The 19519-nt window shown below is 38.8% G+C and overlaps 1 protein-coding gene across 3 annotated transcripts in view; it reads right to left on the bottom strand.

The window, feature by feature from the left end:
- Positions 1–3350: 3350 nt before the first annotated feature.
- ATG16L1 (autophagy related 16 like 1) overlaps positions 3351–19519 on the bottom strand; it is a 58125-nt gene continuing 41956 nt past the window's right edge. For all 3 annotated transcript variants that reach the window (XM_053709930.1, XM_053709931.1, XM_053709933.1), the window contains 4 exons: positions 13154–13303; positions 6426–6473; positions 6040–6141; positions 3351–5894 (listed from right to left, as the gene is read on the bottom strand). In XM_053709930.1, coding sequence (XP_053565905.1) covers positions 5801–5894; positions 6040–6141; positions 6426–6473; positions 13154–13303 — 394 coding nt within the window. In that variant the 3' untranslated portion in view covers positions 3351–5800. The remainder of the gene's footprint in view (positions 5895–6039; positions 6142–6425; positions 6474–13153; positions 13304–19519) is intronic.

The following is a 19519-nucleotide window of genomic DNA, read 5'->3' as shown; positions in this document are numbered from 1 at the left end:
GCTGCTAAAATCATATTCCTCTCACAAACAGAACTCTTCATCTTTTTCTGTTTCAGAGTAAATAGTACATGCCAGCACTATTTTAAAATAACAAACTCTTGATAGTAGAATAAAAAACTACAACTAATCACCACATACTCTTCACCATCTCCGTGGAGATGCTGCTTGTTCAGCGGCAAAGAGAATGACTGGGGTGGGCGGAGCCTAGGAGGGACTATATGGACAGCTTTTGCTGTGCTCTTTGCCATTTCCTGTTGGGGAAGAGAATATTCCCACAAGTTATGGATGACGCCGTGGACCGGACACACCAATGTTGGAGAAAGATGGAATCTCCCCCTTGGGGGAGAATCTTTGAAATCTAGAAGATACCCCTGGGTTACTATTTCTAAAGTCCAGGAGTCCTGAACGTCTCTTGCCCAAGCCTGAGCGAAGAGAGAAAGTCTGCCCCCTACTAGATCCGGTCCCGGATTGGGGGCTACCCCTTCATTCTGTCTTGGTGGCAGCAGCGAGCTTCTTGGTCTGTTTACCCTTGTTCCAAGCCTGGTTAGGTCTCCAGACTGACTTGGATTGAGCAAGATTCTTCTGCTTTGCAGCAGGGGAAGAGGGACCACCTTTGAAGTTTCGAAAGGAAAGAAAATTATTTTGTTTGGTCCTCATCTTATTTGTCATATCCTGAGGAAGGGCATGGCCTTTTCCTCCAGTGATGTCTGAAATGATCTCTTTCAGTTCAGGACCGAATAGGGTCTTACCCTTGAAAAGGGATGGCTAAAAGCTTAGCTTTTGATGACACATCAGCAGACCAGGACTTAAGACATAACGCTCTGTGCGCTAAAATGGCAAAACCTGAATTCTTTGCCGCTAATTTAGCCAATTGAAAAGCGGCATCTGTAATGAAAGAATTAGCTAGCTTGAGAGTCCTAATTCTATCCAGGATATCCTCTAATGGAGTCTCAACCTGAAGAGCCTCTTCCAGAGCCTCGAACCAAAAGGACGCTGCAGTAGTTGGAGGAACAATGCACGCTATAGGTTGGAGAAGAAAACCTTGATGAACAAATATTTTCTTCAGGAGACCCTCTAATTTTTTATCCATAGGATCTTTGAAATCACAACTGTCCTCAATAGGTATAGTTGTGCGCTTAGCCAGGGTAGAAATAGCTCCCTCCACCTTAGGAACCGTCTGCCACGAGTCCCGCACGGCATCTGATATGGGAAACATTTTCTTAAAAGTAGGACGGAGAGCGAACGGAATACCTGGTCTATCCCACTCCTTAGTAACAATTTCCGAAATCCTCTTAGGGACCGGAAAAACATCAGAGTAGGCAGGAACCTCTAGGAATTTGTCCATTTTACACAATTTCTCTGGAACTACAATAGGGTCACAATCATCCAGAGTCGCTAAAACCTCCCTGAGCAATAAGCGGAGGTGTTCTAGTTTAAATTTAAAAGCCGTCATATCTGAATCTGTCTGAGGGAACATATTTTCAGAAATCTCTCCCTCAGCCAGCAAATCCCTCACTTCAGAACATTGTGAGAGTACATCAGATATAGCTAATAAAGCGTCAGAGGGCTCAGTGTTTGTTCTCACACCAGACCTACTGCGCTTCCCTTGCAACCCCGGCAGCTTAGATAAAACCTCAGTGAGGGTAGTATTCATAACTGCGGCCATATCTTGCAGGGTGAAAGAATTAGACGCACTAGAAGTACTTGGCGTCGTTTGTGCGGGCGTTAACGGTTGTGACACTTGGGGAGAATTAGATGGCATAACCTGATTCTCTTCTGACTGAGAATCATCCTGCGACATACTTTTAGTAGCTAAAATATGTTCTTTACAATTTATTGACCTTTCAGTGCATGAGGGACACATTCTAAGTGGAGGTTCCACAATGGCTTCTAAACATATTGAACATTGACTTTCCTCAATGTCAGACATGTTGAACAGGCTAGTGATGACTACAAACAAGCATGAAAACACTTTATTTAGTGGCATACACGTTCGGCAAAACAGTCTAAGCATGCACCAAATTTTTCAAAATGTTGTATGTAGACCCACTATAGGTAGTTAAGATTGCAGCACAATTTTTTTTTTAACAATTAACCCCTTAATGTCCAAACCGGATCTAAAATAGGCCCAGATCCGGAAAAAAAGACACCTCAGCACCTTGCCACAGCCCTGCTGTGGCCCTACCTGCCCTCAGGGATCGAAAGTGTGAGGTAAAAGCTTCGAGTTGGCCCAAAACATACACCAGGGCGCTCAGGAGTTGGAGCTTGCTAACCAACTGCGCATCTGAGGCGCGAAAATAGACCCCGCCCATCTCACTCAATGTTTCCTGAGCCTCAAAGAACCGCACCAGAGCGGTTATAACTAGCCATGTGGGTTCCAAGACCCAAAAGTTAAGCCATGTGAGCCCTAATAAAGTTGCCCAAAACGTTTATTGCCCACAAAAATGTTAAAGCACTCCCATCCAAAAAACGTTTGCTCACAAACATTTTACATTCAGTGTCAACCATCTATGTAATTGGCCCCATAAGCAAGCTAAGTAATGCCCCTCTTTTAGCTCTAGGATTACTGCTTACCCTTACCCTCCTGGGTATAATGTCAGCCTTTCTGAAATAGTCGCTCCAGAAAAAATATGGCTGAACATACCTCATTGCTGCATAGCATGAAACCGTTCCTCACACTGAAGTTTCCTGTACTCCTCAGCTTCTGTGGGAACAGCAAATGGACCTTAGTTACAAATGCTAAGATCATCATCCTCCAGGCAGCAGTCTTCATCCATCTGCTGCCTGAGAGTAAATAGTACAAACCGGTACCATTTAAAAATAAACTCTTGATTGAAGAAATAAAAACTAATATTTTATCACCTCTTTCACTTTACTCTTCCTATTACTTAGAGTAGGTAAGGAGAATGACTGGGGGGTGGAGCTAAGGGAGGAGCTATACAGACAGCTCTGCTGTGGTGCTCTTTGCCACTTCCTGTAGGGAAGGATGATATCCCACAAGTAAAGGATGAATCTGTGGACTCGTTTTACCTATATAGAAGAAATACACTTTTAGGTTGTACCACGGCAACTAAGAATAAAAAACAACCTGTAGTCATTACAAAGATATTACGTTTGTAGTGTGGATGAAATTTGTTAACTAGTATGTATTAGGTATGTTTATAAATTGTCAAGAGAATGAAATGTTTGGGAGTTCTGCATCTCATTACATAGTATGCTACTTAACTCATGTTATAACTGTGCGATGTTACCGTAAACGGTAAAAACCACTGTATTAGACTTTAAATTTAGTGATTTGTCAGTATATCCCCTTTTCTCATACCCAATAAAGACACAATAGAGTGACACAATGGAGAGAACAGAATTTATTTACAATGTGGCTTGTGCAAACAAGCAGTGCATAATAAATAATACAATAGGCATGGCACAGAGTGACCCTCATCACATCACCAACAAGATATATGCTCTCAAACTCTGGAGAAGGGTACAAGAATCAGTGACTAAGCAATGCTTCAGTGACTGGCTTACTAAAATACACTGTATACATTGACTGCTTAGCTTATGTGGTGCACAATCTGTTACCTTATACCTTTTAATTTGTGGCTGTATACAGTATAATTATTTTTATTATTTACAAGACTAAAATAAATATCTACAATACATTCACTAGGGTAAAATTTAAAAAAATGTGCAACACAATTTAAATATTTCTTGCTGACTTATAAGTGGGGAATTTGAACTTCAATTAAAGCAAAAAATATTACAAAATTGACAAGATATTTCAGGTTCTACTATAACAGGAAACTTAGAAAAACTAAAATATTAACTTGTGGTTTCATTATTACAGCGGCCAAAAAAAGTTTAAACATGGATTTTTTTTATTATCTTTTGAGTGCTAGATCATTCTATTAAGGATCGACTGAGATGCTCCGCTTCAAACTGCTGAAAGAACAGCAACTGGTCCTTTCACGTATATTGCTTTCCTAGCAGCCAAGGAGCATTGGGCCAGATTTTTCGTCTTTTTTTAAATCGCGATTTTCCCTGTAAACGGAGACCATCTCTCTTATAGCATTAATGCAGCACAATACATAACTATTTTAAATCACCCATGCTAATATAATTATACACTATCAATGTCACTTCATCTGTAAATTTCAATCAAATAATAAAAACACTCTAGAATAATAGCCGCAAACCTTCACACATCTCTCCCTGAGGCTGCATTTTATGTTTGTAAGCAGTAATTTAAGAAAATCTATTATTTGCATGTTAAGTGCAGTGATTCAATTTCTGACAAAATACGAGGGAAGTACCGGTCATCAGAAAGCCATAAGCAAGTTAGTAGTGTTTATATCTTTGGCCTCTGCTATTAAATTATATGTAGGTACTGATGTAAAGGCAGATCAAATACCTTGGAAAGATACTACCCCTCTATAGGAAAACAGTTCAAGCTTACTGTACAGCGAGGCAGGTAACCTGTCCGACTACATAGTAAGGTAGCATGAAGAGCTTTAGATATGACTCAAATAGTATTATTAAAACAGTCATATTATGGTGCAGCAATTGGTTACAGAAATTGAGTAGTATATTATGTAACGCAGTTAAATGTAAAACATGTGGTGGAGCTAAACCTATATCAACAGAGACCTAGAAATAAAATCCAGTCTTTCTCCAGTATTGTTGCTGCTTTTTTAACTTTACATTGAATCCAGCTTGGTTTACAGAACTGCTACTCCGTTTATAAGCTTTAGTTTTATTTATTCCAGCAAATTAGTTGCTGCTGAGCCTCTAATAATATAAAGAATGTCCAGATCCAAATATATGCTGATTATTTAAATGTCATTTTCATTGGGCTTTAATCTAAAACAAACATACTGCAAACAAAATTTTCTGGTGAAAAACAAGGCAGCGTGTTTAATTTGCTGCATCTCGAACAAAAAAAAAATCCTTCTCATTGTTTCACTTTACAAAATGACAAACTGATACTTATTTAAGATCATAAAATTATTCAAATAGAAAACAAAAAAAGTTTAGTTTTATTGCCAAAAAGTCCCAATTATTTTAATGAGATTTTTTTCTTCTTCATACCCAATAGGTTTAAATAAAGAAGAAAAAATTATATAAATCATCTTGCCCTGATTAAATTAACAGCATAAAATGATATGCCGACTATGGAGTTCTGACAAAAGTTGTATTGTAAACAATGAATTAAGCAGCAGGTTATTTCTTAAAAAAATTCAAACGAGACAAAAAAAAAAAAAAAAAACTAGACAATTAAATGTCTGCTTTTTTTTTAAAAAAAAATGTTTTAAGTATAATTAAAAAGATATCTTCACACATAGGAAGCAGCTGTTTTGTGTATTTTCCATGCAAGCTTGTGTGCTCACAGCATCCCAACAACATTATGTCACTGGTGTTTAAGTTGATCTGCACCAGCAGAAGTTAGTATTTATATGTAAAGTAGCCAACAGTCTAGAATTTTAGCTTTATCACAATAACAAGTTTTGTGTACTTTTTTTCTGAATGCTACTCTCCAAATAAAACACAACAGATATAAAAAGAATGTAGACTGTGTCATGGGAATTTCTGTTTAACCCCTTGCTTACACTATTCTTGCTCAGAAGATGGTATTGTTTAAGCTCAAAGTGATCTCCACAGCACAGTAGCAATGAGTGAACAAAGACCTACAACCAGGTCTTTCAGACAGTGGCTTCTGCAAGTAGTCCCGAGCATTTTATCCACTGTGTGGTACGTGGCTCATCATGACCATACAGGCCGCAAGCTTTGGCTGTGCAAGTAATCAGAAGTCCGACCATAAAACACCTCTGCTTCCTTTGTCTACGCTGACAACAAAAGTACCAGAAGGAGACCAAGCAACTGCATTAATAGAAGAACTGTGAAAGGAAACAACATATGTACATTAATTGTAGATAATGAAGCTGGACAAATACCTCATTTAGCAATAAAAAAAAAAAAATATATATATATATATATATATATATATATATATATATATATCTATCTTTCATGGTTTCTCACCAATGCTGCTTGCTCAGCATTTTCTCCACCTTTCCGGTTAAAACATTCCAGAAGTATAATGTCCCTTCTGCTGAACCAGCGGCAATATAGTTGCCATCAGGGCTAAGAACATAAAAGTTGAAAGAAAGAAAGAAAAAAAAAGAAAAAAAAAAAAGAAAAGTCACTCTGAGGTAGTATACATAATCCACGCTTTGTTTTCTCTAAGGAATATAACCAGACTATTATCCTCAGAGAGGCGTAAAAGGTAAATTTGTATTTAAATAAAAAAAGGTTATGCACGCATAACTTTGTATAAGAATCTTTGATTTATTATGTTAAGACAGTAAATTTATCAAACTATTTCAGACGTTGATATTGCACAATGCCATTCTAACTCTGAGACTCACCTAAAAATGACTCTAGTCCAGTCTGATCCACACTTAAAGCCAGGAGCACTAAGAAGAAAAAACTTTATTATTATTTAACCTAAAACTCTAGCCATTGTACTGTGTGGCAGATGTCACTAATCATCTGAATATAAAAAAAGAACAAGGAATTGATAAAAAAAACAAACAAAAACATAATTTATGTAAGAACTTACCTGATAAATTCATTTCTTTCATATTGGCAAGAGTACATGAGCTAGTGACATATGGGATTATACAATCCTACCAGGAGGGGCAAAGTTTCACAAACCTCAAAATGCCTATACATACACCCCTCACCACACCCACAATTCAGTTCAACGAATAGCCAAGCATTGGGGTGATAAAGAAAGGAGTAGAAAGCATCAACAAAAGAAATTTGGAAATAATTGTGCTTTATACAAAAAATCATAACCACCATAAAAAGGGTGGGCCTCATGGACTCTTGCCAACATGAAAGAAATTAATTTATCAGGTAAGTTCTTACATAAATTATGTTTTCTTTCATGTAATTGGCAAGAGTCCATGAGCTAGTGACGTATGGGATAGCAATACCCAAGATGTGGAACTCCACGCAAGAGTCACAGAGAGATAAAAATAAAAACAGCCATTTTCCGCTGAAAAAAATGAATCCACAACCCAAAAAAATAAGTTTATTCTCATAAATGAAAGAAAAAAAAACAAATCAAAAGCAGAAGAATCAAACTGAAACAGCTGCCTCAAGAACTTTTCTACCAAAAACTGCTTCTGAAGAAGCAAATACATCAAAACGGTAGAATTTAGTAAATGTAGGCAAAGAGGACCAAGTTGCCGCTTTGCAAATCTGATCAACTGAAGCTTCATTCTTAAAGGCCCACGAAGAGAAGACTGATCTAGTAGAATGAGCTGTAATTCTCTGAGGCGGGGCCTGACCCGACTCCAAATAAGCTTGATGAATCAAAAGCTTTAACCAAGAAGCTAAGGAAATAGCAGAAGCCTTCTGACCATTCCTAGGACCAGAAAATAAGACAAATAGACTGGAAGTCTTCCTGAAATCTTTAGTAGCTTCCACATAATATTTTAAAGCTCTTACCACATCCAAAGAATGTAAGGATCTTTCCAAAGAATTCTTAGGATTAGGACACAAGGAAGGGACAACAATTTCTCTACTAATGTTGTTAGAATTCACAACCTTAGGTAAAAATTGAAAAGAAGTCCGCAAAACTGCCTTATCCTGAAGAAAGAGCAGATAGCTCAGAAACTCTTCTAGCAGAAGAGATAGCCAAAAGGAACAACACTTTCCAAGAAAGTAGTTTAATGTCCAAAGAATGCATAGGCTCAAATGGAGGAGCATGTAAAGCCTTCAAAACCAAATAAAGACTCCAAGGAGGAGAAATTGATTTAATGACAGGCTTAATACGAACTAAAGCCTGTACAAAACAGTGAATATCAGGAAGTATAGCAATCTTTCTGTGAAATAAAACTGAAAGAGCAGAGCTTTGTCCCTTCATGGAACTTGCAGACAAACCCTTATCCAAACCATCCTGAAGAAACTGTAAAATTCTAGGAATTCTAAAAGAATGCCAATAGAATTTATGAGAAGAACACCATGAAATGTAAGTCTTCTAAACTCTATAATTCTACTCTATAAGATTTACGAGCTTGTGACATAGTATTAATCACTGAGTCAGAGAAACCTCTATGACTTCGTACTAAGCGTTCAATTTCCATACCTTCAAATTTAATGATTTGAGATCCTGATGGAAAAAACGGACCTTGAGACAGTAGGTCCGGCCTTAACGGAAGTGGCCAAGGCTGGCAACTGGACATCCGAACGTAAAGACTGAGCTAGTACCAAGATATCGTCCATATAAGGAAACACCGCAATACCCTGTTCTCTGATTACAGAGAGTAGGGCACCTAGAACATTTGAAAATATTCTTGGAGCTGTTGCTAGGTCAAATGGAAGAGCAACAAATTGGTAATGCTTGTCTAGAAAAGAGAATCTCAGGAACTGATAATGTTCTGGATGAATCGGAATACGAAGGTATGCATCCTGCAAGTCTATTGTGGACATATAATGTCCTCGCTGAACAAAAGGCAGAATAAGTCCTTATGTAAGAGTACCAACTTTCAAGATGGTGACTATAACGATTCAAAATTTTCAGATCCAGAACTGGTCTGAATAAATTTTCCTTCTTTGGGACAATGAATAGATTTGAATAAAACCCCAAACCTTGTTCCTGAAAAGGAACTGGCATGATTACCCCTGAAGACTCCAGGAAAGCCTGAGCTTTTACTGGATTTGCTGGGATACGCGAGAGAAAAAATCTTCTCACAGGAGGTCTTACTCTGAATCCTATTCAATACCCTTGAGAGATAATGCTCTGAATCCATTGATTTTGGACAGAATTTATCCAAATATCCTTGAAAAACCTTAATCTGCCCCCTACCAGCTGAGCTGGAAGGAGGGCCGCACCGTCATGCGGACTTAGGGGCTGACTTTGGTTTCTTAAATGGCTTGGATTTATTCCAATTTGAGGAAAGCTTCCAATTGGAAACAGATTCCTTGGGGGAAGGATTGAGTTTTTGTTCCTTATTTTGACTAAAGGAACGAAAACGGTTAGAAGCCTTAGATTTACCCTTAGGATTTTTTATCCTGAGGCAGAAAAACTCCCTTTCCCCCAGTAACTGTTGAAATAATAGAATCCAACTGAGAACCAAATAAATTATTACCTTGGAAAGAAAGATAGTAATCTAGATTTAGATGTCATATCAGCATTCCAACATTTAAGCCACAAAGCTCTTCTAGCTAATATAGCTAAAGACATGGATCTAACATCAATTTTGATAATATCAAAAATGGCATCACAAATAAAATGATTAGCATATTGCAGTAAGCAAATAATGCTAGATATGTCAGAATCCAATTCTTGTTGCGCTAAATTCAACAAACCAGAAAGTTGATGCAGTCGAAACATCAGCCAAAGAAATTGCAGGTCTGAGAAGATGACCTGAATATAAATAGGCTTTCCTTAGATAAGATTCAAGCTTCCTATCTAAAGGATCCTTAAAGGAAGTACTATCTTCCATAGGAATAGTGGTACGTTTAGCAAGAGTAGAAATAGCCCCATCAACTTTGGGGATTTTTTGCCAAAACACTATAGAATTTGCTGGTAAGGGTATACAATTTTTTAAATCTTGAAGGAATAAAAAGTACCTGGCTTATTCCATTCCTTAGAAATCATATCAGAAATAGCCTCAGGAATAGGAAAAAAAACCTGGAGAAACCACAGGAGGTTTAAAAACAGCATTTAAACGTTTATTAGACTTAACGTCAAGAGGACTGGTTACCTCAATATCCAAAGTAATTAACACTTCTTTTAATAAAGAACGCATATACTCTATTTTAAATAAATAAGTAGATTTGTCAGTGTCAATGTCTGAGGAAGGATCTTCTGTATCAGATAGATCCTCATCAGAGGAGGATAAATTATTATGTTGTTGGTCATTTGAAATTTCATCAACTGAATGAGAAGTTTTAAAAGACCTTTTAAGTTTATTAGAAGGTGAAAATGCAGACAAAGCCTTCTGAATAGAATCAGAAACAAATTCTTTAAAATTCATAGGTATATCATGTACATTAGAAGTTGAAGGAACTGCAACTGGCAATGTACTATTACTGATGGACACACTATCTGCATGTAAAAGTTTATCATGACTATTACAAATGACATTCGGCGAAATAATTTCCACAATCTTACAACAAATGCACTTAGCTTTGGTAGAACCGATGTCAGGCAGCAATGTTCCAGCAGAAACTTCTGAGGCAGGATCAGATTGAGACATCTTGCAAAATGTAAAAGAAAAAACAACATATAAAGCAAAATTATCAATTTCCTTATATGAAAGTTTCAGGAATGGGCAAAAAATGCAAATAGCATAGCCCTCTGATAGAGAAAAAGGCAAACATCAATGGGGTATTAAAATAATGAAAACGTTTGGCGCCAAGTATGTCGCACAACGTAACTGAAAACTTTTTTGGCGCCAATAACCGGAAATGACACACTCTTGTCACTAATGACGCAACCGTGTGTAAGGCTTCGGCGTAAACTATGACACCGGAAATGACGACGTTGCGTCAGACGTATTTTTCATGCAAAAAAAATTCTCGCGCCAAGAATGACGCAATTAAGTCTAGCATTTGGCGCACCCGCGGGCCTAATACCGCCCGCAATTTGCAAGAAAGTAGTCAATTGAAAATAAGACTAAACCCCAGGTAAGAAAAAAAAAATTCTTAAAAATTATTTATTTTCCCCAAATATGAAACCGACAGTCTGCAGAAGTAAATACATGAACCTGACTCATGGCAAATATAAGTGCAATACATATATTTAGAACTTTATATAAATGTATAAAGTGCCAAACCATAGCTGAGGTGTCTTAAGAAATAAAAAATATACTTACCAAAAGACACCCATCCACATATAGCAGATAGCCAAACCAGTACTGAAACAGTTATCAGTAGAGGTAATGGTAAATTGAGAGTATATCGTCGATCTGAAAAGGGAGGTAGGAGATGAATCTCTTCGACCGATAACAGAACCTATGAAATAGACCCCCGTTAGGGAAATCATCGTATTCAATAAGTGATACTCCTCCTTCACGTCCCTCTGACATTCGCTGTACTCTGAGGAATCGGGCTTCAACAATGCTGAGAAACGCATATCAACGTAGAAATCTTAGCACAAACTTACTTCACCTCCATAGGAGGCAAAGTTTGTAAAACTGAATTGTGGATGTGGTGATGGGGTGTATTTATAGGCATTTTGAGGTTTGGGAAACTTTGCCCCTCCTGGTAGGATTGTATATCCCATACGTCACTAGCTCATGGACTCTTGCCAATTACATGAAAGAAATATCCATCACTTCTATTACAGTGTGTAAAAGCAATTGCTAGTTACTGAAAATAAGACTCCTCTCTAAAAAGAATGTGCATTAATGTCCATATGGTGGTCACATGCCAGTGACAGCAATAACCACTGTTTGTTTTGCTGTTGCCATCGTGGCTCACAGACTTGTCTCTCAAAGGAAACAACTAGAGAATGGGCAAGTATAAAGGAAAAAAATGTCATCCTAAGATCAATACAAGAGGATTTATTTGTAAACTAAGATAAGGGAACTTAGGAATAGATTAAAGCCTATATGAGTTGTTACACCTCTTGTATCAGAATTCTGCAAACTTTTCAAATTTAAAATAAAAATGTACAATTGGATATTCTAGTCCTACTCTTCTGTATAAATTGCAAGATAGTGGAAAGGGAGATATAAAATGTTAATGACTTAATTAGTAACTATTAGAAAATATAGAACTATAAACGGTTTATATTTTTGAAAGGTAAATTGATGCTAAAAGTGAAATCAAAAGCATCTGCAGAACTTACAACATACTGGTGTTTACTGTGTGCAGTATATAAAATATGTCGACACAAAATTACCTAGAAAAATACAATCCTATTAACCAGTGTCCACTTGTCAAAATAGAATATTTACAAAATTAATGAGTTTAAAAAGGAAATGATTAAAAAAAACAATTAAAAACAATTATAGACAGCTAATGTGAGGATTAACCAGTGAGAGAAAATTAACTTACAATATCACTGTATATATTTAGTGTTGCACCAGACATCCAAAGAAAATGATAGCAATGTGATAAACAAATCATGTAATTATAAGTATCCATAGTTTTAAATTTGCTACATTGTTTCAAACAAACAGCCCACCTATGTGTTTTGTCACGTGATGCAACTTTGTCAGTGTAAGGGGCGGCTTATTACATTAGTCTACTTGGTTTTCATTGATACACTTTCTGTAGCGTCCTTAAAGGGACAGTAAAGTCATAATTAGACATTTGTGATTCAGATAGAGAATACAATTTTAAACAACTTTCCAATTTACTTCTATTTAAATTTGCTTCCTTCTCGTTATCCTTTGCTGAAAGGTTTATCTAGGAAAGCTCAGGAACAGCAAAGTTCCTAGGTTCTAGCTGCTGATTGGTGGCAGCATGTATATACCGATTGTCATTGGCTCACCCATGTATTCAGCTAGAAACCACAAGAGCATAGCTGCTCCTTCAACATAGTATGCCAAGAGAATGAAACAAATTTGATAGTAGAAGTAAACTGGAAAGTCGTTTAAAATTGTTTGTTCTACCTAAATCATTTAAGAAAAATTTTGGGTTTCATGTCTCTTTAAGACGTAATGTCTTTCTTTATTCAAAGCAAGGCTAGCTTTACTTAAACACTGGCAGAACGCCATCAATTCTAGCTACACTATACAGGTCTGATTTAAAATTTTAATCTATTTTATTCAAAGCCAAATTGAGTGTTACCCCCTTCGTCAGACAATACAATATATATATATATACACATACATATATACATATATATATATATATATATATATATATATATATATACACACACACACACACATATATATATACACATATACATATATACACATACATACACATTTTTTATCCAATTGTATTTTGTTTTGAGTCTATTTTTTTAGCCGTCACTGTGCATTATTATTTTTGCGTCTCAAAAGTTCTTGTTTTAAACAAAACTTGAGACAAGATTAAAGATTGCACGCATATTACAAAGAGTGGCATAAAAACATTCTAATTATTTAAACCTGTAGATGAAAACCCCACCAGATAGGTTTACCTGAAGGTCTGCTGCACAGCATTGGTTCGCAGGTCGATAATCTTTATGAAGTCATCTCGAGAGCAACTAAGCAGCCCTGTCCTCTCTGGGTTTAAATCCAACGCAGTGATTCTGCCCTGTAGTTCCAATTCCCGAACTATACACTCTGTTCTGGGATAGGAAAAAGATGGTTGGTAAGATTTGTAGCCTGAATGTTCCTGTAAAAACTATAAAACCCATGGTAGCTCTGGATATTCTGCATGACTTTTCCACAGTAATTTAAAAGTAACTTAAAGGACACTATACCCAAACATTTTCTTTCATGATTAAGGTAGAGAATACAATTTTAAACAACATTCCAATTTACTTTTATTATCTAATTTGCTTCATTCTTTAGATATATGTTAATGAAGAAATAGCAATGCACACAGTGAACCAATCACAGGAGGCATCTATGTGCAGCTTCCAATCAGCAGCTACTAAGCATATCTAGATATGCTTTTCAACAAAGAATATCAAGAGAATTAAGTAAAATAAATAGAAGCAAATTAGAAAGTTGTTTATAATTGTATGCTCTTTCTAAATCATGAAAGAAAAAAAATTGGGTTTTATGTCCCTTTAAGAAAGCAGAAAAAAAATAAAGTTTGTATAGATAATTTTCATACTGGTAATATCTTTAATTCCACTTGTTACATAAATAAAACTCTTCATTGTTCTTAGAAATGCAAAAACTAAAATACTTTTAGGGTTTAGAAATAATTAAAAAGGTCTGACTACATTGTGTTTCCTCCCTATAACCAAACAACTTCACCATCACATACTTTATGCTTAAAGGGACAGTAAACCTAAAAAATAAATGTAATATAATTCTGCACATAGTGCAGAATTATATAACATTATCTTAGCGACAGCTTTTAAAAATCAAGCTGTCAAAGTTGCACTTACCTGTTCTGCTCTCCATGATCTTCTGATTAGGTATTCTTATTCAAAAGCGCTTTGCGGGCCCGCGAATCGCTAGTGAACTGAATGTAGCGCGCTCCATTCATTTCAATTGCGCGATCAGGCGCACTGTGATTAGACAGAGCACCCGCAAAGCGCTTTTGAATAAGAATACCTAATCAGAAGATCTTGGAAAGCAGTACAGGTAAGTGCAATTTTGACAGCTAAAATCTCTAAAATCCTTTGATTTTTGAAAGGTGTCGCTAAGAAAATGTTATATAATTCTGCAATTTGTGCAGAATTATATAACATTTTTTAGGTTTACTGTCCCTTTAAAATGTTGAATTAAAAAATAATTGCATTTGATTCTGAAAACAAATTCAGAGTGCCAACATATTCTGCAGTGATAACATAAGCGCACGATGCTATAGCAAAACGTACAATATTTAGACAAAGATAAATGCAAAAATTAGAAGTGTAGAAAATTGCATGCTTGAGCAAAACCCATAACTAGGGACAGACTGCTTTTACTACTGATAAGGACAGATCCCACAGCCATATTGGCAGACAGGAGCACAACAGACAAGCAAAAAGAAACCTTATATAGAACAAGAACATCCATGTATTAAATCACAGTATTCTTAAAAAAAAACAAAAAAACAAAACAAGTTATGTTCACCAGATAATTTCATTTCCTTCTGTATAAGGAGAGTCCACGGCATCATTCCTTGCTGTTGGGAAATACTGAACCTGGCCACTAGGAGGAGGCAAAGACACCCCAGCCAAAGGCTTAAATGCCTCTCCCACTTCCCCCAGTCATTCTGCCGAGGGAACAAGGAACAGTAGGAGAAATATCAGGGTATAAATGGGGCCAGAAGAAAAATATAAAATTTAGAGGGCCACCCATTGGAGAACACGGGTAGGGACAGAAGAAAATGAAATTATCTGGTAAACATAATTTATGTTTTCCTTCTTAATATAATGAGAGTCCACAACATCAATCCTTACTGTTGGGAAACTTATACCCAAGCTCTAGAGGACAATGAATGATAACGGGGAGGGACAAAAAGGTGGACCGTAATCTGAGGGCACCACAGCCTGCAAAACCTGTCTCCTAAAAGCTGCTTCAGCCGAAGCAAAAACATCAAACTTGTAAAATTTTGAAAAAGTATGTAAGGAGGACCAGGTAGCCGCCTTACAAATCTGATCCATAGAGGCCTCGTTCTTAAAGGCCCAAGAGGAAGCCACTGCTCTAGTAGAATGAGCCGTAATCCTCTGAGGTTTATGTTCCGCTGTCTCATAAGCAAAACTGATAACACTCTTTAACCAAAAAAGATAAGGAAGTCGAAGAGACCTTCTGACCCTTACGCTTTCCAGAATAGACAACAAACAAAGAAGAAGTATGTCTAAAATCCTTAGTAGCCTGAAGATAGAACTTTAAGGCGCGGACCACGTCCAAATTATGAAGAAAACGTTCCTTCGAAGGAGGATTAGGACAAGGAAGGAACCACAATTCCTTGATTGATGTTGCGGTCTGACACGACCTTAGGAAGAAAACCTAACTTAGTACGTAGGACAGCCTTATCAGAATGGAACACCAGATAAGGAGGCTCACATTGCAAGGCAGAAGTCTCAGATACTCTGCGCTCAGAAGCAATAGCCAGTAGAAAAAGAACCTTCCAGGACAACAATTTAATGTCAATTTCATGCATAGGTTCAAAAGGATGCCATTGCAAAACCTTAAGAACAAGATTTAGGCTCCAAGGGAGGAGCCTTAGATCTAAACACAGTTCTGACCCTAGTCAGAGCCTTAACAAAGGACTGTACATCTGGAAGCTCTGAGAGCCTCTTGTGCAGTAAAACAGACAGGGCTGAAATCTGTCCCCTCAGGGAACTGGCAGAAAGGCCCTACTCCAGTCAATCCTAGAGAAACTAAAGGATCCAAGCAACCTTAACTTTATGCCAGGGAAATCCAAACTCTTCACACCAGAATAAGTAGGTTCTCCACACCTTATGATAGATGTGACAAGTAACCGGTTTTACGAGCTTGAATTAGAGTATCAATAACTCTCTCAGAAAAACCTCTATTGGCTAGAACTAATCATTCAATCTTCACGCAATCAGCCTCAGAGAATCTAGATTTTGATGAACAAAAGGACCTTGTTCCAGCAGATCCCTGCAACAAGGTAACTTCCACGGAGGAGATGACATCCCCACCAGATCCGCAAACCACATCCTTCGCGGCCACGATGGAGCAATCAGTATCACTGATGCCTGCTCCTGCTTGATGCAAGCCACTACACGAGGAAGGAGTGGTAACGGCGAGAAAAGTTAAATTACACTGAACCTCCAAGGCACTGCTAATGCATCTATTAGCTCCGCCTGAGGATCCCTGGACCTCGACCCATATCTGGGTAGCTTGGTATAGAGACGGGACGCCATGAGATCTATCTCCGGCGTCCCCCACCTGTTGCATATCTCCGCAAACACTTCGGGATGGAGAGACCATTTCCCCGGATGAAAAGATTGTCTGCTGAGAAAATCCACTTCCCAGTTGTCCACAGCTGGAATGTGGATCGCTGACAGTGAACAGCTGTGGAGCTACACCTACTCTAGAATCAGAGATACTTCCCTCATCGCTAGGGAGCTTCTTGTTCCACCCCGATGGTTGATGTAAGCCACAGAGGTTATATTGTCTGATTGGAATCTGATAAAACTGGGACGAACCCAGAAGGGGCCAAAGCCTTCAGAGCATTGAAGATTGCCCAAAGTTCCAGAATGTTGATCGGAAGGGAGCATTCCTACAGAGTCCACAGGCCCTGTGCCTTCTTGGCACCCCAAACAGGTCCCCATCCTGATAGACTTGCGTCCGTTGTCACAATCTCCCAGGATGGTCTTAAGAAGGATGTCCCTCGGGACAGATGATCTGGACAGAGCCACCAAGAGTGATTCTCTCGACCGGTTGTCCAGAGAAATCTTATGAGACAGATCCAAATGATCGCCGTTCCACTGCCTCAGCATGAACAGTTGCAACGGTCTGAGACAGAACCTGGCAAAGGGAATGATGTCCATGCTGGACACCATGAGACCAATCACCTCCATACACATACACGGAGCCACAGAGGGCCTTAAGGAGGTCCGGAGGGCAAGACATGCCGAAGCTAGCTTGCAACGTCTCTGGTCTGTTAGAAATATCCTCATGGATATGGAGTCTATTATAGTACCCAGGAATTCCACCCTGGTGCTTGGAATTAGAACACTCTTTTCTATGTTTATCTCCCATCCATGGGATCGAAGAAGAGAGAGAAGAGATTCTGAATGGCCCTCCACCAGACGAAAAGATGGTGCTTGTACCAGAACATCGTCCAAGTAGGGAGCTACGGCTATACCCCGGGTTCTGGCAACGCCTAGAAGAGCCCCTAGAAACCTTGGTAAAAATCCTTGGAGCAGTAGCTAGACCAAACGGAAGTGCAATGAACTGGAACTGCTGGTCCAGGAAGTGATCCTTGTGGATTGGAACGTGAAGGTAAGCATCCTTCAGATCTATAGTGGTCATGAACTGTCCTTCCTGAACTAAGGGAAGGATGGACCTTATCGTCTCCATCTTGAACGCGCAGACATTTAGAAATTTGTTTAAGCACTTTAGGTCCAGAATCAGACAGAAAGTTCCTTCCTCCTCTGGGACCACGAAAAGGTTTGAATCCCAAACCTCTTTCTGCAATAGGTACCGGGACAATGATCCTGCACACACCTCAGAAAGGCTTCCCTCTTTTCTGGTCTGGAAGACAGGCTTGAGTGGAGAAATCTGCCCTTGGGTGGATGAGACTCCAAACCTATCTTGTATCCCTGAGCTATGACCTCCCTGAACCAAGAGTCTGAAAAGAGCAACAGTCTGCCCCCTACAGGATCCAGCGCTGGATCGGGGGCCACCCATCATGCCGATTTAGTCTCGGCAGGCTTCTTGCTCTGCTTGGATTTATTCTAGGACTGAGCCGGCTTCCAAGTACTCTTGGTTTGCTCGGGCTTAGCGGAGGGTTGCCGTCGTTGGGATTTATTAGAATGAAAATTAGAAACTTGTCCCTTAGACTTGTTCTTTTTATCTTGCGGTAGGAAGGTTCCCTTCCCCCCTGTAACCGTGGAGATAATGGAGTCCAAGCCTGGACCAAATAAAATCTTTCCCTTAAAGGGGAGGGAAAGAAGTCTGGACTTGAAGTCATATCCGCAGACCAGGACTTCAGCCAGAGCGCCCGATGCGATGGGCCTAAACCAAAAAGCCAGAAGTCTTAGCATTTAGGTGAATAATCTGCATGTTTACATCACAGATAAAAGAATTAGCAATTCTCAAGACTTTAATTCTTTCCTGGATAACGTCAAGGGGACCCTCCATCTCGATCAATCCCAATAAGGAGTGGCACTAGTAGGTACCTGCTCCAGCAACGGTTACTGTAGGTTAAAATAACCTGTATGTTGAAACATCTTTCTTAGAAGAGTTTCCATCTTCTTATACATCAGCTATCTGAACAACGAGCTATCCTCAAGCGGGATAGTGCCATCCACCTTATGGACAGAACCCCATAACTCCAATTGAAAGTCCAGGACCGGGGATAATTTTTTAAAGGAAGACTAAGGGGAAAAAGGAAGATCCAATTCTGTCCCATTTGTTCTTAATAATGTTACACATCTTTACAGGCACAGGAAATTTTTATTTAGGAATCAAAGGTTCATCAGGCAGCTTGGCATCTGGAACCTCTAATGTAGACAGGACTTCCTTTAGAAGTGTTCAATCTTAAATCTAAAGGCTGGTTGCAGCAGACTCCCTCCCAGAAAGTGCACCCTCTGAAGCCTCAGAGTGCGGCGACTCCTCGGATAACTGAGACAGAGCAGAGAAATCCAATAAATTACATGATCACCCCGGGGCAGGAGAGCTATGTTTAACCTTTTGCTTGCGTTTAGCGGGGCAAGATAAAGCACTGAGGGCTCAGATACCGCAGTTTTTAACTGTGCGGTAAAGTCCGATGGTAAAAGGCCCCCTCCAGATGGAGGATTAAGCGTGCTACGGGAAGCTGCTTGTGTAGAAGATGATGAATGTTGGGTATGCACCTCAAGGGACGGCGAGTCCTCAGAGATGGACGGCTCAGTGGTACTAAAAGGGTTAACCTTCTTTGACCGAATAACGTTGTCGAGGCATGTGGAACATAGTTGAGAGGGCGGGCATACCAAGGCCTCCTCACAATATAAACAGGTATTACTATTTGGAATAGAAGGAGTACCCTCTAATATCTCAGAATCCTCCATAGCTTATGACAGCAGGACACAAAAAATAAATGATCTTTATTTCTCAAAAAACGGCACCTTTATACTCCCAATTGCTGGGGCACTCACCACCTCTTAGACCCAGACAATGCAGAGAACTAGCGTCTTCTCCGACAGCCAGCACGGTCAGAAAAG

Source organism: Bombina bombina, chromosome 4 (genome assembly GCF_027579735.1).
Source record: "Bombina bombina isolate aBomBom1 chromosome 4, aBomBom1.pri, whole genome shotgun sequence".
In the NCBI taxonomy this organism is placed as follows: Eukaryota; Metazoa; Chordata; class Amphibia; order Anura; family Bombinatoridae; genus Bombina; species Bombina bombina.
This window is presented reverse-complemented; position numbering and strand designations above follow the sequence as displayed.